We start from the raw sequence: 26,672 nt of genomic DNA, 5'->3' as shown, positions 1-26,672 counted from the left end.
TTGTCATGAATAATTGTATTCCATCTTTAGTGTTTTGTAATTTTTTTCCAGAACCATGTAATGAATTATCCTCTGTTGTTCTAAAATCTAACCATAATGCGTATTTATTACCAGTATAATAATCAATTTGATTAATGTTACAATTTTCAGATGATTTTACTTTTTCATTCATAAAATGTTTTCTAATTTCTGGCCATTGATCTATCATTCTCATTCCTTGACAAAATATTTTATTTGCTATTCCTTCGATAGTTATTTCTACTTTTGTTATTTCAGGATTATAATACTTATCAACCTGTATTGCACCATTAGAATATGTTGCAATGGTAAAAAAATATTAATATACCTTTAATAGATCTCCTTGGGAAGTTAATATTCTCATTAATAATTTCATCATTTGCATTGATAGTTACAGTTTTAAATTTATCAATATAATCATATAATAATGTAAATCCTTGATTGTATTTGGTTTGAATTATACTTGAAATATTTTCATCAGTTACTGTATCATATTCTAAACATATATTCGATAATTTATAACTCATATCTTTAACAACGCTAGATATTACAATTTCATTAACAGGAGCAAATGTTATTTCGAATATAACGTCTTCTTGAATTGCATATCTATATGAAGGCGCATTATTATTTATGAATTCAAAGTCTAATGGAATTTTATATTTGCTTCCATAAATCTTTTTTATCAAATTATCTGCGGTACGAGTTACTATTGCGTCATTAGCTTCTGATCTTAATTTATTTTGGTTTTCTGATTGGATGCCTTGAAATATCATATTATTCCTATTTTCTTTAGTTAACCATAAATCTTTATAATGCATAAATAAATTATAATCATCTAATGAGAAAACTGTTTCTGGACCAATCTTTATAGTTAATTTTTTAATCAAATATCTTCCAACATTATCAACAACATAATTATTATTATTACCGATTACTTTTATATCGGCTGATAAATAAATACTATTTGGAACATAAAAAGTATTTTGTGTTAATCGAGGGATTCAAACATATAAAGTTTCATCAGGATTAATGTTAGAAGGGTTATGAGTGATTATATGATGTGATCTTTCTGCTTTAATAGCATTAGATATTCTATGATTCTTAGAAGGATTGATATAACTCCCACTCATTTATTTAACAAAAAAATTAATTATTTATTTTTGATCATGTTTACTTGATATTTTTTGATATCATATTCACTAACCCAAAAATAATAGCACTTACAACTGTAATTAGAAATAAAATAATATGTTCCGCAGCAAAGTTAATAATGTTTCCTGCAGATTTCAATATAAAACCAACAATTGATGCAATAACTCCTGGCAATGCTGCAGCAGATTTTTTAGATAGTTCCCATAAATATTTTGCTAATTTCTTTAAACCATCCTTAACTTTATCTTGTATAGAATTATTATCATTCGGGGGTTTATCTGGTTTATTGGGAGTAGGAGTAGGAGTAGATTTTAAAGCATTTGACATTGCTAAACCAATTGTTGTAAATACCATAGTTACAGCTGTTAGAATTGAAAGAATTGTTATTCCTTCAAACTTAAATAATAATTTTATTCTATCTTTCAATGATATTTTAGAATCTGGTTTTATTAGATATCTTTTAAAAACATCTTTTAATCTATTAATATTATAATCATATGATTTTAATAATAATTTAATTTCTTCTTTTTCTATGTTATATTCTAAATCATCTTTTTCTTTTTCTAAACGTAATTCTTTTTGCCTATATTCTATTTCATCAATTACTTGATCAGACTTTAGTTGTTCTATTTCTTCATTTTTATCAGTTAATTCTTTTTCTAAATTGTTAATTTTAATATCTCTTATACTTTTATTATGTGCAATTTTATCAGTTTCATTTCTTATACTAATAATTTCTCTAATTGCTTTATCAGAAAATATATCTAAATCTTCTAATTCTTGATCTGTTGCATCAAGTAATCCATACGGTAAAAGTTTTTCAATTGGAACTTTATTTGATTTAAGTTTACTAGTTTTGGAATTTATAACTTCTTTAGTAATTGTTTCTGGTTCTAAATTTTCATTAATTATCTTAAAAAAATAATCATTTCTTTGTTTAAATTCTTTTATATTATCATCCCTTTCTTTTTGTGTAACATCAGTTATAACATCATTAATGATTTTCTTAATTTTTGATTGTTTTAATAAATTAAAAGTTGATTGTTTTATTATTTTATCGGTACTTTTAAGATTTGAAATCTTAAAATAATAGTCGCCTTTCAATTCCTAATAATAATCACCATTAAAATATTTTAAACCTTCTACTAAATAATCCATACCTTTATTTGTTATATTGAAACCAGATCTTTTTAACATTGGTTTAAAATCACTAGCAATTTTATTATATTTAAATACTTTTCCTGTTAATTCTGGTACTTCATTTTCAGTACTTATCTTTGAACGTGTTTTATCAATATATTCAGGTGTAGTTAAATTAGAATTATATGCTGTTTTATTATCAATCCTAAAACTTGTTTCATCAAAATCAGGTGGTTGTTCATCACTTATACCGGGAGCGTCACCAAAAGTATCAATTCCAATATCTTCTCCGCCTTCTGCCATTTACATAATAAAAAAATTAAAATTTAAAATATAATATTCCTCCGATTACAATTCCTATACAAGTTAAAGCTAATTTAGCATTTTCATGGGATTTATTATCATCATTATTTTTAATTATATCATGTTGAATATTATCGGTTCTAATATTTTCTGATGTATTGTAATCTTTTATTTTAGAATCATTATTTAATTTAATATTATTAGTTTTAGTTTCAGTTGATTGAAAATGTTTTTTATTTTTTTCACCTTCCATTAAGTTTGGAGCAGTAATAATCTTTTTATTTATATCATTTAATCAAAATGAATTATTTATTGTGGCAGTTTTAATTAGATTATTGTAACCAATTATGTTTCCCATCTTTAATACCAAATCATTAGAAATAATGAATAGATAAGGGCCTATACAATAATTTAATCTAATATGTGATTTATCTAAATAATTTTGATATCTTACAATGTTTTCTGGAATCGATCTATTTTTATCATTATGAATTGAATCTTCAAATAATACTTTAAATTGTTTCTGCGCATCGAATGAAGTGTTGTTCCAATGTATTGTTCCAATTTTTGCTCTAAAATCGTTATTTGAATTAATATTAAATTCATTACATATTTTATAAAACTTAGAAAAATTAATATTATTATTCAATTCTTTAAAATATTTTGAACCTGGTAAAGGACATTCTAATTCATCTAATATTAATTTTATTTGAAAATAAGTATGAAATCTAAAAAGTGATAACATCAATGGTAAACTTGGTTTATTCAAATGATCATTCCAACTAATTCCACATCCTGTTGTTGCACAATAAACAGCAAAATTTAATTGGTTCTGCCAATACTTCATATTAGATTTTAATAACCATTGTTTTGCCTCATTTAAATTTTCAAAATTAATTGTATACACATGAAATATATTTTCCATCTTTACATGAAAACTATTACTTTCAGTAACATAAATATATAAATCAATTAATGAATTTAAAACTTCATTTCTTTATGTAATATTTTTCTTAAAATCTATTGCAGGAATATTATATTTAATTGATTTATTGTATTGGAAAGCTTTTGGAAAACTATCTGCCATTTATATAACTAAAAAATTAATAATTTATTAATTCTTTTAATAATTTATCTTGTTCTTCAACTGTTATATGGCCATTTAAACTTATTATATAATCTAGTGTATTCTTTAATTTATTAATTTCTTTTATATTAGTTTTAATTTTTTCTTTATTAATTTTTATATTTAATTTTGAACTTATACCAGTTAAAACACTTGAACTTAATCCTAATACACCAATTGATATAGCTAAAGGTGTTAATGGACTGAATATTGCTAGAAATGTTATTACAGAACTAATTGTAACCGAACCACTTATAATCAAATAATATATAATTTTACTTTTTAAATATTTTATCTTTCTTATCTTTAAGTCACTTTCAAATTCTAATATTTGTTTTTCTAAATATATTTTTAATTTAGTTTTATTTATATCGTGAGGAATAATATCAATATTATCAACTTTATCTTCCATTAATTTAGCAAAAAAATTACTAATTAGTAAACTTATAAGCAACAAATATAACAATAACAGTTCCGCCTAAAATCCATATTATTTCATATTTCTGTTGTTCATTACTTGGGGTATAATAATCTGATATTGTAGGTTTATGTAGATGTAATTTTTCTTTATTTGTTACCGCGTTATATAAACTCATTGCATCATCAACTGATTCAAAATCTCTATGTGAAATCTTCTGATCATATAATTCTTTATTGATGTAACCCATATAGTTTCGTCGTTTTTCTCTATATTCTTCTGCTGCTTTATTATATTTCTCTAATGCTAAGTTATGTCTTTTTTGTTCTGTTAATGAACCATTTTTATCAATATGCTTGAATAAATATCCACCACCAGTAAATGCTAAAGCGTTAACAATTGCTGATCCTATAATAGTTATAACTGCAGAAGCCATTTATTTAGTAAAATAATTATGTATTTATATGGGAGGAATATCTTTTTGTTTTTCCAAATAATCAATAGTTAAATTAGATAAAGTAACTGCTAATGTTGATTTTAAAATATCATTTATATCAAATCTATCAATATTAACACTTCCCATTTTAAATACTTTTTTTAATACCATTGAATAACCAACAGTTCCAACTGATAGTAATGCTCCATTATATAATCCAGTTATTATCCACTTATTATCACTCATTTATTTATCAAAAAAATTACTATCATCAAAATATTTAGTTATCTTATTTATGATTAATTCAACATTTATTTCATTACTAGTTTCATTTGTATATATTTCAATTATTATTTTTTTAATATCATCGATGATAAAATCTTCATCTAATTCATAAAATCTTAAAGATTCTCTAATTAAATTAGTAATCTTTTCTACATTTAAAGTTTCTTTATCTATTGTTGTTTCATACTCAAATGTTGTTTCATTAGAAAATGCAATATTTTTGATATGTGTAATTACATCATTAATGTTAAATTTCATTTCTTTCTCATGTTTAAAATCAAACCCAAAACATATACTCGGCCCAACAGTTATATTCATTTATATAGTGAAAAAAATTACTCTCTACATCTTATAACTAGTCATAAATTACAGGAAAGTTATTCAAATCAATTAAATATCCATTGTGATTTCTTATTTCTAATCTAAAATTATTAAATTGAGAAATGCATGGTTTGAAATCACATTCTGTTAAATTATAATTTATTTGCGTTCCAAATTGTTTAACATTCTTTAATGGTAAAATATTTAATATACTAGAATTACAAATTGTTTCTTTAGTTGCTTCGAATGTTTTTGTAGGCTCGATTAAATTGCAATAAATATAAAAGTGTGTAAAAGGTATTATATTTGATTTACCATCTATGTTTCCTGTAACAGTATCTGGTGCAATTCCTAACAGTTTAGCTATAGGTTTTTTTACCATAAATGCATGTTGACTTTCATCATATACCTTTATTTTAATTTTATTTGTGCTATCACTTTTTATAAATCTAATTAAAAATGTATCATCTCTTCTAATTTTCAACCGTGCTCTTCGATTAATTTCTTGAGCTAATGTTTCTAAATTATATAATCCTGGTTTTAAAATTATATGAAACCATTTATCTATATTTCCAATATGAATTAAAAAGTATTATCTTCAATAGTTTTATCCGTTATATTGTAAAAAGAATTACATAAACTTATATTTACTAATTTTAAATCAACACAATTCTTAAATTCTCTATCTAATTGTACTAGTAAATTATGAGATTTATAATTTGTAAATTTTCTTGAATCAACAAATATTCTGTATTCTTTTAATTCTACCATTTATTTTACATATTTTCTTATTCGAAATCTATTTCATGGTGCCCCTTTTCATTCTTACCTTTGTATACGAAATAGAAATCTCCAGAACATAATTCTTCTAGATCTTCACTTGATAATCTATGAAATCTATCCGGTAAATATGTTCTGAATTTATGTGTATTTCCTTTTAATCCTTCATATTCTAAGTGCATAACTAATTTATCTCCATAGTTATTAGTAACTGTATCAATATTTGTAATTAGATATTTCTTATGAATTGTTAATTCTGTTAACTTTTTGAATTTATAATCTACAGATTTTACATTTGTAGTATCTTTTATTCTATCTAGAAATGATTTGTTTTTCTCACTGTGTGTTTGTTTACTCTCCATTTTAATAACATATTTTTATTAAAATTTGATTAACACGTTAGAATTCTTTTCATTGTCTCGTTCTCTTTTGTTTCTTCTCTTTTAAATTTTAAGTATTCATCTAAATTGCAACCATAAGCAACTGTATGAATTCCATCATCTAAAATATATCTTTTATCATCAAATGGGTTTAGACTTATCTTTTCAATTTCTTCAATAAACATTTCATGGTCTTCAGATCTTAAACATCTCATCTTATGTTTTCTAACTTCTTCATTGAATATACAATTGATGTAATCTTTGAAATGAATATTCTTTTCTACTACACTTTTGGTTATTCCCTTTAACTTTTTAGCTTCATGTTCTTTAGTTTTATATGAATACATTTTAGATCTAATACCGATGAACTCTATCATTTCTTCACCACCTAATTCATCCTTAAACTTCCCTGGAACTTTTTTATTATCATTGCTAAACAATTCATGATTTTTAGGATAGTTACTGAAATCAAAATGATGTTTTAATGTTTTTAAATCATCAGTTATGTTATCAGTTTTTATCTTTAATATGTAAGAATCGGTATCAAAATATAGTATTTCTATATGTTTTTCTCCAAAAAGTGGTTGTAATACATTATAATAGAATTCATACATTAGTAATTTTGATAATTCTAAAACTGATGCGCCAACATAGATTGGTTTATTAAATTTCATTGATGTTCCTCTCATCTTAACTGCAGCTAAATTTTCATCAAATATTCTGTTACCAATGAACTTAGGATATGATTGTAAATGTCTAATTCTTTTACCATTACTGACTAACTCAATATCATTTCTATTTCTAATATTTTCACAAGTCTTACCATAGAATGCATTATTCATTAGTTTGAAGAAATCTTTCTCGAAATCAGTTTTAGCTTCAGTTCTCTGTTTGGTGTTAAAATCTATATATTTTTCTAACCACTTAGATTGACTGAATGAAATATATTTATGTACTTTTTTTAGGATCATTCCTTGTTTTAGATAAAACTTTAACATTCTATAATGTACTACATAATTATATTTATCTTCCTGAGTTACCATTAACTTTTCTGTATGAATATGATTTTCAGGTTTAATTCTTTTTTGATAATTTGATAATTCTTCATGTGTTACAGTTTTATGTTCGGGGCAGTATGCTAGATTTCTAGATTTAAATTTTTTATCTTCAGGATATTCTAAATCTACAACAAAGAAGTAACCAGTATCTGAATCATCTGCAATATCTAGAATTCTTTTCTTCCAATCAAATTTATCATTATTTTCATTCTGTAAAACTTCAGTTAATTCAAATACTCCATAAGGTTGTGGTTCCATCATTGCCCAACCATACAAATTATTTGCATCTATATATAATAACTTATATCCATGGTTATCATTTACATTGAAATATCTATCACCTAATACACCTGAAACTCCTCCTCTTATAGATTTTTCAAATAATAGTAATTGATCTATATTTGTTAACAAATCCATTTTTATACCTGTAAATTTTAATCCACAATCCCATGTTAATCCTGGTGATGAATAACAATGACATGGATCAATGTTAAAATATTTTAGGTTTACATCTCTAAACCTTTCGAATATATCGGTTAATAATAATACATCTGATTTTAAATATATATCTACTAATTGCCCATGATTTTCTATTTTGAAATGATTCCAAATATTCAATGTTCTATTATAGACTTCATCTTTAACATATTCATTTTTTAATTCATCATAGAATTGTTCTTTCAATAATTCATTTATGTTAAAATCATTATGATTTTTATAGAAAGAATATGGAATTGCTCCTTTATATCTCATTAATTGAAAATCATCATCATTTGGGTAATATTCTTTTAATATCTTTAATTCATCATCAACTAATGATTTTGATAAGTTATCTAATGAACTATTTAAAAATCTATATGAATCTATAAATCTTAAACACCCAAATTGGAATGATATATAATTCTCAGATGTTTTAGCTAACATTCTAAATTTATAAGTTGGTATTTTATCTTTTGATCTATTTGAATTTAATCTTTCTATTTCATTATTAATTTCTTCTATTTTATGGCATAACTGTTTGATGAATAAATGTGCATCATATCCTGATAGATTATGAAATATAACTGGTACAAAGTTAATTTTCTTAGCTTGTAAGTTACAATTCTCATGCACTGCGCCTCTAAACTTTCCATTCAAATGATCATGGTCTCTTACTTTTTTTATCTTTATAATTAAATATCTTTTCACAATAATAACATTTATCTGCAAACTCAAATTCTTCTTTATCTTCTTCTGTCATTATAATTTCTATATTTGTATTCAATAATTTACTAAATCTTATTTCATATTCAATTAATAAGTCACAAAAATGATTGATAACATTTTCATTTCTATAATCATAATATTCACTTTCAATTAGTTCTGGATAATCAGATTTAATATATAACCCGAAAGCTGCAGCTGATTGATGAATCTTTTTAATAGTATTTGTTATTGGTGGTTCTTCAGAATAATCATTTTCATTAGAATTTAATTTCATTCTCTTATAATATATTTCTTTTCTATCTTGATCAGTTAGTTCTTTATTTAATGATTCAAAATCCCCATATATTACAAATGGTACTTTATTTTTGTAATCATATTTTTTGAATTCTAATATTTTATCCTTTTCATTTGGTAAAACTAATTTACAATAATCATGATTTTCACATAATTGTTTATGATTTAATAATGTACTTTCATTACTGAATCTATGTAAACATTTTCTACATAGATATATTTTATGGTGATCATTTTCTGATTTAAAAAATAAATCGATTTGTTTAATCAACATATAATGATTCTCATAATATAGTATATCTATAACATTATTTGAATCATAATCTTTTGATAGGTATAAAGGTTCTAATGTATAATGTTTTATGTTGTTACCTTTTGTATTTGGTAATTTGATTAAATCAAATACATTTATTCTTAAATTATCATCTCTTTCTATCTTTGGGATGTTTTTAATTCTAACAGGATACTTATCTATCTTATAATTATTTTCAAATGGTTTATAAAGAGTTAATCTACAAATATTATAAGTTGCAGGATGTTTAATATAACTCGATGCTTCAATATCTGGTTCTTTATAATATGATACATTATTTTCATCTATTGGTTTCGATTTAGTTAACTTATTATATTTTGTGTTATAAACATGTAAAGTATTTCATCAAATATTAAACCAGATCCTTCAAAATATTTCTCTTCTATTTTAGTTTTTACTTCATTATAACATGTATCTAATTTATCATCTATATGTTGTTTTGAAATAATATGTTGTGAATGAGGATTTATATTATATATTGGTTTATCTTCAGATTTTATGAATTTAACTTTAGAAGATATACTTATTTTAGGATATTCAACATCAGTTATTATTTTTATTATTTCTTTCATATTTTCTAAATGTTTTTTATTTTCTTCTAATGTTTTTCCTTTATGAAATTTAAACTCGATAGCTGCTGGGCCAATATCACTTTTAAATGCTTCGGTTATCTCTATAACTTTTTTATTATCTAATGAATTAATATATTTTCTTACATCTTCCATGTATGGTCTTTTATTGTTTAATTTATTTTTTATGCTTTTAATTGTCTTCTGTTTCTTATCATTATCTTTATCAAAATAATCTTTACCTAAAATATCATTATTCTTATTTCTAATATGACTTTTAGATTTTAAATGTTCATTATAATATCTTTTATCACTGAATGATTGATTACATGTATCACATTTGTATGTTTCTTTTTCATTCTTTAATTCATCTAATTTAGATTCTAATATATCATCTTTATATTCTAGTTTCAATTTATTCTCTAAATGTGTTTTAGTTTTATTGTGTCTCGCTTTTTGGGATTTATCTATATTGATATTACATGTTGGGCAGTAGTACTTATTTGCTTCCATTTTAATACTAAATTTTTTATTAAAATAGATTTTAGAAGTTCAATGATTTATATCATGCATTATTTCAATCACACTTTACTAACACTTTTAATGTTTAAAAATCTAACTCACACAAATATGAATATTGAAATAGAGTTGTAAATATATACTTTTATAGTGAATAATCTGTCAATTTAAATGTTATTCATTTACATGATTATTTTAAGAGTAACAGGGGTAATGGGCTTTCAGGTTAAAGGTTGAATGGTCGAGTTCATTAAAAACAAATATTAAAAGTAATTTAAAACTATAATATATTTTCATAACCGTGTGTATTTCAGTTGAATAATAGAATAATTATTATTATTAAAATATATTTGATTATATGAATTTGTGTATTGTAAATAAATCAATTGGTCGCGAAGCGGAGCGGTAGCGAAGTGGAGCGACCAATTGATTTAATATAATATGCTTTTAAAATTTTAATTATTGATATCTTAGAATAAATATTTAGTTATAATATAAAATACACACGGTTATGAAAATATATTATAGTTTTAAATTACTTTTAATGTTTTGTTTTTTAATGAGCTCGACCGTTCGACCTTTGGCTTGAAAGCCCATTACCCCTATTACTGTTAGTGAAGTATAATATTTTAATCATGAATGATGTTTTCCTTTCTTTTGTATAAAACTTCATTGATCATTGCAGTGATGAATCGGATAAGTTGTATAAAGACCAAACCAAGATCATTGTGTTCCAGTCAGCAATTCTGCAACTGTTACAAAACTGCCGGCACTGTGGAAGAGAGAACCAAGTTTGGAAGAGGCAAAGAGGAACAATGTTGACTGTCAGAACAAATTGTTTGAATTGTGGTGAATCTACTGAATGATCCAGCCAACCGACAATTGCTCGTGGAATTCCTATATTGGATGTTTTATTAAGTGCCATGGTTCTTTTAACAGGAAGTTTGCCCACAAAAGTTTTTCGACTGTTCAAGTAAGTTGCAGTAAAAACAATGCCTTCAGTCAAATCAAACATAATTGTTTTAAGTTATAAATGAAATGGTAAATCCAATTTTAGTTTCATGAATATAGCGGCTCAGAGTACCAGGACATATTTTCGGTACCAGAAAAACTATCTTCACGATGCTGTTTCATCAGTGTGGGAAGCAAGTAGATCGGCACTTTTCAACAAATTACCAGGCCACGATTGCTTGCTGGTGATGGACGTGGCGATTCTATGGGTCATTCTGCTAAATTTGGAAGTAACACTCTGATGGATCTAATAACTAACTAAGTGATAGCGTTTGAACTTGTTCAGGTATGTCAGAACCATAAAATCTTGCTTTTTCCTGAATTTAAAACAGAGAACGGTTTATATACATCTTTGTTATTGATTTTTTTAGTCCAACGAGGTAAATAATTCAAATGCAATGGAATTGGAAGGCTTAAAGCGTTGCCGAATGCCGAAGATAATGTCACCATACGGCCAGACCAGTAAACTGGAGTATCTTCACAGAAGATGATTCAGTTCTCTTACAATAAAATGACAAGCAGGTAAGCAAAGTATATAATAATTGAGTGATTTCTATTTTTTCATACGTATGTCCCTGCTAATACTTATATCAATCAAGATTTGGAATTAATACAATGCCGTCATTTAAGCCCTCAAGATTTGTATTATTCCTTATTGTACTTCTCTTTCGATGACTGTCATATTGTCTTCTCTTAGGTTACAAATAGCTGCCCTACATTTCAATGAGAATAGTGACAGAATTCCAGGCACAAAGATTGATGGGACCAATAAATATAGTATTGTCTATCCAAAATACAAGGACACCCACACATAGCAGAAACTACTGACTGATGCCACTTATGGTGAATATTCAAGTTATTAACTGAACTTATGTAAATAATTCATTTTACCAAACACATTGTTGGCTAACAGTGTTTTTTATTTCAGAATATGTCGACATTTGCTGGAAAAGGATACTCAAGGACGTAGAAGCAGATGGCCAAGAAAAATAATCACAGTACCACCGACTCTCATCAAACAAAGAAAGAATCCCCAAAGAAGAAGCCATCGCAATGCACAGGACAAGATTAAAAAACACTAATAGATGATTGAATGGTAAGTCTCTTGGCATGTAGATTGAAGGAATAATTTCAAATAATCTTGTAATGCACATGAAAACATGACAATTATAGTGATTTTCTTAACAAAAATACACTCTTTTCAGAGCTGCTGAAAAATTGATGACCCGAAGTGACGATTTAATTCGAAGAATAATGTACGAAGAAATATATTTGAAATTTGGCAGTTCAAAGATACGAAGTACGTTTCTCAACATCAGGAATAATGATATATCTTGTGTTCGTTTTATAATTCCACCTAAAAATATTTTTCATGTCCTTTTAAGGTAATGAAGACAAAATATCTACATTTGCATGGAAAGATTAATGGTGAAACTAAGCTAACAAGTCTAAGTGAAAGTTGTAGACACCAGTTCACTCAATAAATATCTGTAGAAAATTGATGATAGGAACCTGAAAATGAAATTATTGATCTACTTAAGCATAACCAAACTGCTCCTTACTTGAACAATTAATTGTGATCAGATGTTTATATTGGAACTCAATGGATTGATAGCAAAAAGTTTGATAGATTATGAACATGCAATAATAATTTATATTTTATATCTTAGCGATGTCATTGTTTTATAAAATTATCTGTAAGAACAGCACAAGTTAAAAAGAATATATGAACGTCTTTTAAATTTTTAAGTTGAATTCCTTCATTTCAATTCATTAAGGTCCATCAATCGACACATTATGAAATCCTTTATATACATGGTCCTCCTCAAAACCGTCCTCAGGGAAATGTGCGCGGATACAAGAAACGACACAAGCAGACAAAATACTCCTATTCTCCTTGCCCAAATATCCCCAACACCACCGAAAAAATGATCTGTACGCTATATGTCGTAATTTCGCATTTGCTGGCCCTTCAAAACTTTTCTGTCCATACTGCCGTTTAAATTCGGTCCACATCAGCTGCAGGACCCAAGGGTTCAAACAGATAGAAGCGAAAGCTGCCGTGTCCGTCAGATCTCTCCATTTTGTCCGGACTCCTCCCAAGCCCATTCCAGTCTACTTTTCACGACGTCATCTCCTTACAGCACACACACTCCTGCTCCATCTCTAAGATCTGACATTGTCCACATTGGCACCTAACAAGATTATCCATAAAAATGTTATTAAGGCATGGATATAGGTATCTGCTTGTAAGGCAACGCTGATGCAATGCAGTACAAGAATAGTCCAGCAGTGCCAGCACAACATCGTTGGATCGCACTGAGCTCTTAAAATGAACACGATAAGATTCTATTCATTTCTACAGACCCCATTATTGAGTCGCTCCCTTCAATGACGTAGGTTCTATAAATAGCCTGCAGTACACGTGTTTTTCCGGAACGATATAAAAACAAGGCGCGCAAAAATCAAAATCATCAAATATCACTATAAATTGAAATTTTTTTCGATCTTTCAAATTGTCAATCTAAATAGTATACTATAATGAATCATCTTATTGCAATAGTAGAAAATTCTTGAAAAAGTGTCAGTTACCCTTTAAACATTTTGAAAAGAGAACTTTTAATTGATTTCTTTGGTGAAAAATAAATGGATGAAAGACATATAACTATGGCCTGTCGCCATTAAACCCATCAATGAATTCAAGAAGCATCTGAAATTTTTTCTATCGAAACGATTCATCATCTGTAGAGAGACTTGAGCAGCTTTTCTGGATTTAGCACTATATATAGCCTCATTATGATTACCTTTGTTTGGCATAATCAAGCAAAAGTTAACAGACTGTATATTATTTATAGAATTAGTTACAAACCTTGGACATGAATGAAACCAAGCATATGGTTCATCACTTCAATTCCAAGCCATTGGGTATTCAAAATAGAAATTACTTACCAGTAGCTTGCTGATGAGCAGGATCTTGCGCTGCAATATCTTCAGCAATGATTAGAAAAGAGAATTGTTTTGTATTCTCAGGCTTTAGAGTAGTTATCGTTGTCACATTGCCATTCAATGTATTAATAGTTAACTGTGTCTGTTGATATGAAATAAATCATAAGTTAATCCTTACATGCTGCAGCACTGGCCTTTGGGGCCTCCCCCATAGTTAAACAATCTCTGTCGAGCAATATTACATGCACTTAATAATCACACATGACTGCATGATGATTTCTCATTAACCCATTAGCACTCAAGCCACCCATATCAGCCCTACCGATTACTCCTCAAGCCGCCCGGATCCGCCGCGGTACTTTCTTCGAATGCTGCACAAAGACGGTTACAGTGGAATTTGAACCCATATGATAAACTATACACCTAAGTCCTTGAAATACCGAACAGAAATCACCGGCTTCCTTTTCAATTTCTCCAATATACATAGTGAAATTCCAGAGTGCTAACCGGTTAAATAAAAATACTAGGGGTCCAGGGACACCATGCCCACTTGGGAAGTGGTTTCCAATGTTCAACAATCTAACAACTTCACCCCCTGGTGACCATATACACTCACTACAATCATAGAACATGTCATGAACTACAACTTTGCAATTGAACATGATAACAAAATATGCCTAGGTACCAATCTAATAAGGAAATACTAAGTTATTCTACTATTCAACGCCCCAGCAACTTTGCAATTGATCGTGGTAACAAAATATGCATAGGGACAAATATAATATAGAATAACTATATTATTAAATGCCCCTGGTGGCCATATACAAAAACCAATGACCTTGAAACTCACCAAAACCATAAAACACATTATGAGCTACAACTTTCCAATGGATTGTGGTAACAAAATATGCAATATATAGGTATCAATATAATGTGGAAAAACTTTTTCCCACCTATGAATGAGTACTGATGACACCAAGATGGCCACCAATTGCGTCATAATACGGGATATCGACAAATTCAAGTTCTTGAATTACTGATGGCGCTAGTCAGAACCGGAAATTGGAACCTAAATCCGCCATGCTCTAGTTAATTTGCAATTAAAATCTCTTGCTTTAAGTTTTCAATCAGCGATATTTTACTTACTATATATTACTTAGTTTTACTTAGTTACCCACTGGGACTAAAGTCCCAAGTGGGCTAAAAAGCATTGGTGAGTATAGGTGGAGTGCACCACTATCACAACGGAAACACGTCAATTGTAGGTGAATGCACAGGGACTGCTAAGGGCTGTAAAATAGATTTCTGATCGAGTAGACCGCCCCAACTATTTTGTGTAAAATCGAGTGGATGAGCTGGGAGGGTTGATCCAATTCATTGACGGGTGCATGAAAGATACCTGAAAAAAGTCATTGTTACCTACCATTCAATTTAATATTCGTAAGGCACGTTAAGTATTAAATAACAAATCAGCTAGCGGATATATGTGAAATAAATTTTACCAAATTCTCACAAGCTGAAACGGCCAAAATTCGTTCTTCAGTATTCAATCATCCAGCAAAGGTATATTTTTTGGGCTTATTGACAAGTTCAGATACTGAGTTAAACAGCCTACTCCTTTATATTTATAACCATTTAAATCACAAGCGAACCACGTATGATAAGTCAAATGAATTGATCGCAATTTTGTTTTTCGATTGCGGCTCCCAGAATTTTGATATCGGTTTTCCCTCTTTCTTCAGAAGCCCCAGATGCCACTAACGAAAATGATCGCATTTAATAATAGGGAATCGGGAAATGCTTATATGGTCATACCAATCTATCCTTAAGATGCTAGTAAACCAGTCATCATTCTCAGCATCCCCCCATTTTTTCCTTGATTTGCATCGACCAGAGTAATGATGAAAATTGATTGTAAAGGCGGAAATCCGCCGAACGGCGGAATATTATTATCCCTGTTAACCAATATTTGGGCCGTCCAGCTTTCATCACACATATAATCCCAGTATAAATCCCAGGTGCTAGCTGGTACTAAAGCTCATTCAGGGCTAACAACCTGAAATTTGAAAATCAAGGTTGTAATTTTACAAACCTTACCCTCAGATTAGAATTCAAAAGAATTTGTCCATCAGCTCGCTTAAACTCATAAGAATCAATTGGAATACGATACTGAAGACGAGCAAGATTACCATCTGGATCCTTAGCCTCTGGCCTAACTACCAAAGTTCCTGCTGGAGCATCTGGAAAAATAACAAAGCAATCTTCATTAACTAATAAAACAGCGCTGACAGCTTAAATGGCAGCATACGTAAGACTATATTCCTATCCTACAAATTAGCTACAAAACTGATAACCCTCAAGTGCTACTCGGAAATACAAAATTTAGCTGAAATAGAGCCCCAAGGGGCACTCCTTTATGAAAATAAAGTGCACTTCAAGTGCACTTCCATGAGTTAAGTACACTCAAAGTGTACTCATTGAGTCTACTTTTGTGAAATTAGTGCACCTTTTCATAGGGAAAGTACACTTCATAAAATAGTGTACTCGGTGAGTGTACTCATTGAGTCGGCTTTTGTAAAATTAGTGCACTTTTTCATAGGGAAAGTGCACTTCACAAAATAGTGTACTTGGTGAGTATAAAATAGTGTACTTGGTGAGTGTACTCATTGAGTCTGCTTTTGTAAAATTAGTGCACTTTATCATAGGGAAAGTGCACTTCACGAAAAACTGTACTTGGAAAGTATTCTACAAGTGTACCACCCAAGGCCAATCCCTTAAGAAAATAAAATGTATTTTCATGTATAAAAATCTATTATCTTTTTTTTGTGTATTTTCGATATGAAAATATATTTTTTAAGCAAAGAAATGTATTTATTGATCAGTATTTTTCGAAATATTTCATGACCACAAAATATCTTTTTTTCATTCGGCTAAATTAATGAGATAAAAGTTATTATACCAATAAGTGTTCACTTATTGACTTACAAAAATTCAAATGTTCAAAAACGACTTTGAAAAAATATCAGGTTTGGGATTCGAACCCATTCACGACAGCTAGTGAAGGACTGGGATTGAGCATGCAGTCAGTACGGCGCCATTTGCAATTATTTTGAGCAAATTCATTGCTGTTTTTAATCAATTTTCGTGGTTAATTTCTTAGTTGAGACAGTCTGGTGTTTAAATTCAAGCTCCAAGGCTAGTATTATTAATTTTGTTGTATAAAATATTTGACTTATTGTCAACGTTATGTTAAATGAGTGAACTATAATTGGTACAATCTGTGGCGTTTACTCTTCTTAATCAATTAAATCAGATGCAAAACTTTATTTTAATTTCATTCATGATGAATGGGATGTAATGTTAAATCTAAGTAATAAGTAGGCCTAGATTACACCATGAGCGTTTTTTAAATCACAATCTGTCCAGTACTGAAAGAGGCGGGTTTGTATGGTATAACTGATGATTTCTTAATATTTTACAGATGAAACTACCACAAGGATACTGGAGGCCGGCAACCACGTACGATCATCATCGAGTCCAGTAGCGAAAAACAACCAAATCGTCGGTCGAAGGTGGCGGCGCGCTGGAACTCGTATGGTCCGGCAGCCTGTTGTCGACGTTGGTGTCCAGTAGCGAAAAACGACTAACCATAGTCGCCACAATTCCGATAATTATGATGTACTGAATGATCAGGTATTGCACAGTATTGCCAATTATTTCTACATTTATATAATAACTTATAAAATTTTCCATTTATTTCCATTGATTTAGGCAAGTATATGTACTTTCAGCAAGAAAAAATTAATGAAAACGAGGATTTGTGTTATGGTAAGTGTTACTTGAAAACCGTTGTTAATTGTCGAGCAACTTGTTACAAAAACCCCATTTAATTTTGTCTTTGTTTCGCTTAGATTGTACCTTTTTTCTCCAGATGACTGATATTGTGGATGGTCATAGATCTTTCCATAAAGAAGTTGGCTCTTGATTATAGCCACAAATTGTTCAGCATATCTATGGGCGATTTATTTATGATTGCTGTACTGGACACCAAATATTTAAAAAGCCATATGCTCAAAGGGATTGGTCATTCAATAAAGGCTTCTCTTTCGTCAAGTGCAAGTAATTAGCAGTAAGTAGTTTGTAGTACTTGAGTTTTACAGATGCCTTATTTTCATTGACAACCAGAATCAAACAGATTGATATCCATGATTTGGGAATCATTTTATTAGCTGACATTGCTACAGATCTGCAAATAATAATCAAACTTAAAGTAAGGGGGGCCCTGACCTATTTTCTTTTTAAACAGAACTTTATTCACATTACTCTGTATATTCAGCATCAAATAATAACTTGCTGCTCAAGGTTAAGACAATAAGTCAAAGTAATTGTAAGAATATAAAGGTGGCTAAGGTTTAAAAGGTTTAAGTTACATACCTTTTAAAACGTTGGATCGCACTGAGCTCTTAAAACGAACACGATAAGATTCTATTCATTTCTACAGACCCCATTATTGAGTAGCTCCCTTCAATGACGTAGGTTCTATAAATAGCCTGCAGTACACATGTTTTTCCGGAACGATATAAACAAAACGAGGCGCGCAAAATCAAAATCATCAAATATCACTATAAATTGAAATTTTTTTCGATCTTTCAAATTGTCAATCTAAATAGTATACTATAATGAATCATTTTATTGCAATAGTAGAAAATTCTTGAAAAAGTGTCAGTTACCCTTTAAACATTTTGAAAAGAGAACTTTTAATTGATTTCTTTGGTGAAAAATAAATGGATGAAAGACATATAACTATGGCCTGTCGCTATTAAACCCATCAATGAATTCAAGAAGCATCTGAAATTTTTTCTATCGAAACGATTCATCATCTGTAGAGAAACTTGAGCAGCTTTTCTGGATTTAGCACTATATATAGCCTCATTATGATTACCTTAGTTTGGCATAATCAAGCAAAAGTTAACAGACTGTATATTATTTATAGAATTAGTTACAAACCTTGGACATGAATGTCAGCTTTTCCTAAAATGGCAAATAATGCATTCTATGCATTGTGTTATATTTGTCAAAATACACTCCCAGCTCAGCAGTCAATACCTAATATTTACACAATACAATTGTGTTTTCATAAGTAGCACAGACAGCAACTGTAGCTGGCAGGAACAAATACCTCAGATAAATCTTTTCCATTGGTCTTTAATGCATTGATTTGAATGCAGTATTGAATTGAATTTTCTAGAATTTGCCCAATAAAACAAAATTGAATTGGATTTGATGAACTAATTGTTCCATAAAGAAAAATTGAATTGGATTCAATATTTTTTTACAAATTAAAATTTGATTGAATTTTCAGTTTGAACACATGGCTAATTGACATATCAAGATCATCCATCCGATTTGAGAAAAAGCTATTTCGCCCAGACTTTGCATAATTGTCAATGATATTTTCTGTAGTGCAAATAAAAATATTCCTCCCAAAAACCAAATTAACTAAAGATTTCACAGAAATCGATCTTGAAATACAATTTTAAATCTTAAAATAACTAGAATGCCGCTGAAGACAACTGATGCACCCACATCAAATGAAATGCCTGAGCTTGAAATACACCCTGAGCGTATGTCACCCTTTTTATGAAGGTAGGAAATGAAAAATACAAAACAGCCTCCGGTGACCTTGACCTTTGACCTAGAGGACTCGAAATCTTATCAGTCACTCACAGTCTCTAGGGTAACCCATCCATTAAATTTCACAACGTTATCTTATACCGTTTATGAATTAAGAGCCCAAAAATTAAAAATACAAAACATCTCCAGGTGACCTCGACCTTTGGTCTACAGGACCTAAAATGTATTCAGTTACTCACAGTCTCTAGGATAACCCATCACCAAATTATCTAAAACCGCCTATGAGACAGAGCCCAGAAATGAAAAATACATAAAAGCTTCTAGTAACCTTGACCTTTGACCAACAGGACCCGAAATCTAATCACTTACCCACATTCTCTAGGATAACCCATCCATAGAGTTTTATTAAGTTATCTTAAACCGTTTATGAGTTATAGCCCCGAAATGAAATTTAAAAAATGGCTTCCTGCGACCTTGACCCTACTGGACCGGAAATCTTATCAGTTACCCAAGGTCCATAGGATAACTCATCCATAGAATTTCAGTAAATTATCTTAAACCGATTAGGAGTAAGAGCCCGGAAATGAAACTTACAAAATGGCTTCCTGTCCCCTTGACCTAAGACCTACACAACCCAAAATCTAATCAGTTACTAACCTCATATAGTACAACACAACTGTTGAATGTGAAGAAAATCTGTCAAAGAATTGAGGTGCTAGGGCACAGAAACCACTGCGGTCAGACTGATTGACAGACGGACGGACGACGAAGCGAATACAGTATGCCCCCCACAATGTGTTGTAGGGGCATAAAAATTGGGAGTGAAACAGTAGATGGTACCACGGGTTTACATGAACACCTGCTGATCTCTTCGGCTAAGCCAATCATAGGGGAGTCTTTGCTTTCTGATTGGCTTTTTAAAACAGATATCTTTTGCTCAGATTTTGGCAAAAACGCTCACATAAATTTGAACGAGGCCCTTTTTCAAAATTCTGCTTCATAGGATTTTTGCTCTGGAAACCAGGTTATTTAAATTCACTCCATTTGTATTGTGATAGTGATAAATGTGATTATTCCTTCGAATACTGTACTGGTGTTACTGGCTTTACCCAGTGACCCACTTAAGTTGTAGTGTATACAACATACTGGATATTCAATGTATGTATGTAGCACAAATTACTATTACATGGGATGGCACAGGCTAGGCTGGGATACTACACAAACAAGTTTACGGTTTCAGGTTGCTTTTATGGTCCAGTACTGGATAAGACTACCTCAGCCCACAGAAATATCGGCAATGTCTATATCAGTCATCCTCTCATAGTAGTTTTACCAAATAGGGAATGACTTTAAAACGATTATGAATGCTCACTGCTCCACGACAAGAAATATGCTATGCTACATGTATGTAGTTGCAAATTCCTTCATTCTGGGGCGTCAGGGGGTTTGGGGGTCTCCCCCAAAAAAATTTCAAAAATTAGAAGCGTTTTCCGAGCACTTAGAGCGATCGTGAACCCATGAACAACTTATTATATTCTGGAAGGTAATGGCTATTTCCAATGTGGCACATCCTCATTCGTTGACGATCAGCATCTTCTCACGCATTACGGGTCGAGTCCTGAATTATTGCAGTTCAAATGCGCCGATGAACGCTCACAAATTCAAGATCGTAGCGCTTGAGCGCTTAGTTGGCAAGGAAATATTTAAAATTTCGTTAATAATCAATTTATCCGTGAATATTATGCAACTCATTTTCCGGGGAACTATCGCATACGGGCCTATTGAAAATTAAAACAAGAGCCCCAAGGGGCACAATGGCCAGCCTGTCAGATTTGCTTTTAATAAATGATGTAATCTGTGGGTTATATTTATCAATATACACTCCCTGCTCAATATCATTTACATAGTAAAATCGTGTGTTAACACAGACAGCAGGAACGAATGTAATATAGAAATACGAAGTTATTGTATTGTTCAACGCCCCTGGTGGCCATATACAAAAACCAATGAGCTTGAAACTCACCAAAATCACAGAACAGCTTATAAGCTACAACTTTCTAATTTATTGTTTTAACAAAATATGCTTAGGTATCAATATAATGTCGAAACCATGTCATGAGCTACAACTTTCCAATTGATTGTGGTAGCAAAATATGCATAGGTACGAATGTAATATAGAAATACTAAGTTATGGTATTGTTCAACGCCCCCTGGGGGCCATAAACAAAAACCAATGAGCTTGAAACTCACCTCGATCATAGAACATGTCATGAGCTGCAACTTTCCAATTGATTATGGTAGCAAAATATGCTTAAGTATCAATTATTATGTGGAAAAACTTTTTTCCCACCTACGAATGAGTACTGATGACCCCAAGATGGCCGCCAAGTGTGTCATAATTGCCTGGTCAAAAATACCCTCTCTGATATAAAAGATCCCTTTCCAAAGAATATCCATTACAAATTGCAATGAAACATGGCACACCATTAGAAAGCTACAGTACTCAGAATTCAGGCCAAAATTGACATTTTTGGGAACAAAAAAGGTTACAGGACGGCCATCTTGAGTCCGATCGACCCAATTTTTCTCATGCCAATGGGCCCTCGGGGGATACAAATATATACGAATGATCAAGGTTATAGATAAAAGTGTCTTCAAAATTTCCCTCGAAAACTTCAAAAATGTGTAAAAAGTGCTGATTTTGGCGAACAACAATGGCTGCCAGTCGGCCATCTTGAATCTGAGAGGGCCAGTTTTTGGCCTGAAGATGTGTCTAGGGTAGATACACGTATAAACCAAATATTATAAAGACATTACCTTGAAGCGTCTTCAAAACTTTGGAACTCACGAACTATCTAGATGGTTATCTCTCGACCTCAATAGCTTCAAGACCCATCTCAAAACAACTTTGTTCCATGCAGCATAACATTAACTCTCGGAAAGCGAATTGTATTTAACATTTTTTTGGCAGAATAAAATTTGATTGAATTTGCAATTCGAGCACATGGCTAATTATCATATCAAGGTCATACACCCGATTTGGTAAAACCTTTTTTTTCGCGAACCTTGCGCAATTGTCAAGGATGAATTTTCTGTAGAGCAAATAAAAATTCCTCCCAAACACCAAATCAACTAAAGATTTCATAGAAATCGATCTTGAAATACAATTTTAAATCTTAAAATAAAACCCTGAAGTAAAACAGTAGACGATACTGCGGTTCCACGTAAACACCTGATTTCTGTAAACGAAATGTTGGTTGTGACAAAATTGTTCAGACGGTTTTAGGTGGTAATAAGTACGGAAACAAAAATTCAAAGAAACCTCGATATATCGAACCGGAACACTTCCGGTAGATATCCGCGCCTGCCCAACCGGGAAACTTATTTGTTTCAATAGATATTGATAGGATCCAACATCTTTACCCGTCAAGGGATTCGAACCCACTAAGCTAAAGCCGTGCCAGAATCGGGTCGGGCCAATCACAGTGCTTGTAACAAACCACATTAGGCTTCTGTGGAATTTCCCAGTAAATGGGCCAATCAGCGAACACGTAGCGAACGCGGAAGTATTGTCGCGTGTTGATACATGATGTCATGCGCAAAAGCGCCAGTAATGAAATCGCGATAATTCACGTGAACAGCTGCTGATATTTTCAGATAAACCAATCACAGGGAAGACACAACTTCCTGATTGGCTGATAAAAATTGAAATTTTCCCGATTTAACTTTCGTGAAAAATGCAGAAAACATTTTTATGAGACCCTATTTCAAAATTCTGCTCGCTACGATTCCGAGAATGGATTACACTTAAATACGTGATTTGTTCGAATATGCCCTCACTTGGCAAGCAAACGAGCCTTTTGTGTGGAAACCATGTCATTTAAATTCGCTCCATTTGTAAAGTAATAGGCTCAGCCTACGGCTGGCCTAAAAATGGAACATTCAAAAAAGGACGGATCATAGATAGTTTAGGCCTAAGCCTATATAGATGATCATAGATGTGTAACTTGAAGGGACGTACCTATGAATGCTCTGATAAAGATGATCTAATACAAGCGCGGCGCATCAGCAAGTCAAGTCGTGGTTACAGTACAGAAGTTTATTGAACTCCAAAATTTTACAATACACATTCGAGTATAAAATCAATAAAGTTATAAGCACTACTCTGTATACTTACACAAAAGCCGCTCGACCGCAGAGCTGCGCGGCGTCGTCATGACGATTGGTGGTGGTGCAATCATCACAGCGAAAACGTATGGGTGGCCGTTCTAATAAAAATTAACGGCATTTTTGCGCAGTAAGGAGAAGAAAATTTCCGGATTTTTTTTTTAAGTTTCGATTTCCGGAACTCCGGAAATTTCCGGAAGTCTGGCAACACTGATTTTTTGCACTTTTAGTATCACTCGTTTCTATACACTACGTCACATATCCGGGTTGGGAATTAATCAGCATCGCTGATCAAAAGTCTCATTTTTATAATAATCAAAGAATACAAAATTAAATATAGCTGCAAAGCAGCGATAACGGGTTTTCTGCACAGTCTTTGAATCCTGTTCAAAGGTTAATACAGTTTTATAAGAGGAAGCTCGACAAACAGTCAATTAGACCTTCTTGAAACCATGGACAACTGAACCAGATGTCCTATTTGACTCTGGAAAATCGACTGTTAGTCGATAATTACTCTTTATGATTTCGACAAAGCATTCAATAAGGTACAACATCAGCCATTATTAAACAAGGCTATTAGGAAACAGTATCAATGATAGGTTGCCGAAATGGCTCAGCATTATCTCTGAACGAAAACTTGTAGCCGAAATCAACGAAACGCTTCATCTTGGATTAAGTCGGTCTAACTAGTCGAGTCACGCAAGGTAGTATCCTAAGTCGTCTTCTGTTTAATGTCCTGACAAATGACATACACAGTAATCCAAAATATACCAGACCGAGTAAATTTCCAAAACGACCTTAACACGCTGTTCAACCAAAAAACTTAATGATCTGACAAGAAAATCTTGTACGCTTTTTGTTTGAACCAAAACTTTTCTTCATTCTGAAAGCTATGTTATTGTTGAAATGAAAACAATTTTTTCGAACGAAAGTTTGAATGAAAACAATTCTTTTCGGTTGAACGAAATACTTAATACTTTTGGTTCGGAGAAAAAACTTTTTACAGTATACTTGTTCGAACGAAAAACTTAATGTTCTGAAAAGAAAATTCTGATCAAATTCAAACGATTCTGTTCAATCGAATAATTGTTCGAACAAAAATCCTTTCGTTTGGACAAAAAAAAGTTTGTTCAACTTTGTTCTAACGTTTTTTTCGAATTGGTTCAATCGAACAGAATATTATTGGTTGGAACGAAATAAATTTTGTTCCGACAAAAGAATTTTCAAGCGAAAGGTCTTTTGAACGAAAAAAAAAGATATTTCTGGGGCTCCGCAGTAACTTAAAGCCGGACGTAGATCAGCCTTGTGACGCGATGCGATCCTCGCGTTGCATCGCAAGTTTCGGTGCAAGTCGGTTGCGATACGATTGTCAGCGACTGTGTGCGACTAGTTTCTGCCAGTCTCAAGAGCGCGTCGGTTGGTTGTGACAGTCGTGTCGCATCGCAGAAAGTAGAACACGTGCGACTTCTTGTGACTGGCGTTGCTGAAAGTCGCAACCCGTCGCAAGGGAGCGTAGGTCGATGAGTCGTTGCGACACAATCGTCGCTGGCGGTCGCAGTGATAGGCGTCGCAGTGAATCACAAGCCGTCGCAAGGCCGACCTACGCCCTACTTAAATCATAAGAAATTAATGAAATACCAGTTTCATTTATGATGAAAAAACTCAAATGAAAAGTCTGCTTATAAAGCTGTCTGCTCAGACGAAATTTTCAAAAAAATCTTCATTTTTGGCAATAAAATTGATAATTGTGATTGATCGTTGCAAGTCACAACCAGTTAAGCACTAATTAACATGCATTTTAATAAATCTTGATTCCTCCTTTACAGTGAACTTAGCTTTAACCTAGTAGAGGCTACTAGCCTATGTAGGCCTATGTATATGCGTAGGCCTAAAATCTGGACAGATTGGTCGTAGGCCTATTGAATAACAACCCACCTAAATATCGTAAATTTTGTTTTGAAGTTCAATCCAATGAGTCCGTTAATAAACGCAACAATTATACTGTGTTTGTTTAGTAAAGCTCAGTACCGGTAGGCCTAAAGCCGCGTAAAACTCGATAAACACTTCAAGCGACACAGCGAACGATCTCCTTTCCCCCACAGCGAACGCTTACTCCGAATGTCAAGTGTGAGTCCAGCATACGGAAAGGAGTGTGTTATATACTTGTATTTAGTAAATACCTTGTGCATTTGACAATGATCGGCATGTACTCTAGGAAATATAGAGTATTGATGGTATTGATATAGAGGTTGAAGCTAGCGGCCGAATAAAGTAATATATTTTTTTATTTTGATACCTCGTCGACGTAACAGCTTTTCTCCGCTATATCTCTTCGGCGTGTTTAGTTTAGGCCTACGATTCCCCGGTACACTAAAGATTTAACTTAGTAAATACACGGTTAATTCGGTAAAGAAAAATAGGTATTGTTAAACTAACTCCTTGATACCCGCAGCCAAATCACTGGTAATAATAAATTAATTTGTACTCCATTTGATTCTCATGATAAGGAGAAACTCGCAGCTGATCCCCGGAACGACGATGTAGTAACACACGTCGATTTTTACGGCTCGACAGTGCTTTTAAAATCTAAAGT

The 26,672-nt window shown here is 31.3% G+C and overlaps 1 protein-coding gene and 1 long non-coding RNA gene across 2 annotated transcripts in view; one reads left to right on the top strand and one right to left on the bottom strand.

Moving 5' to 3' along the window:
• Positions 1-26,672, bottom strand: part of LOC141904355 (cadherin-23-like) — a 159,342-nt gene that overhangs the window by 62,187 nt on the left and 70,483 nt on the right. Inside the window, exons 11-12 of the mRNA XM_074792940.1 lie at positions 16,376-16,518; positions 14,282-14,420 (exon numbers count right to left, since the gene is read on the bottom strand). Of these exons, the coding sequence (XP_074649041.1) occupies positions 14,282-14,420; positions 16,376-16,518 (282 nt within the window). The remainder of the gene's footprint in view (positions 1-14,281; positions 14,421-16,375; positions 16,519-26,672) is intronic.
• On the top strand, positions 12,129-12,561 carry LOC141903181 (uncharacterized). The gene is made up of 3 exons (XR_012619057.1): positions 12,129-12,175; positions 12,261-12,428; positions 12,538-12,561. It is a non-coding gene; the product is annotated as an uncharacterized LOC141903181 (long non-coding RNA).

Source organism: Tubulanus polymorphus, chromosome 4 (genome assembly GCF_964204645.1).
Source record: "Tubulanus polymorphus chromosome 4, tnTubPoly1.2, whole genome shotgun sequence".
In the NCBI taxonomy this organism is placed as follows: domain Eukaryota; kingdom Metazoa; phylum Nemertea; class Palaeonemertea; order Tubulaniformes; family Tubulanidae; genus Tubulanus; species Tubulanus polymorphus.
Note: the sequence above shows the minus strand (reverse complement) of the source record. Positions and strands in the feature narration are given on the sequence as shown.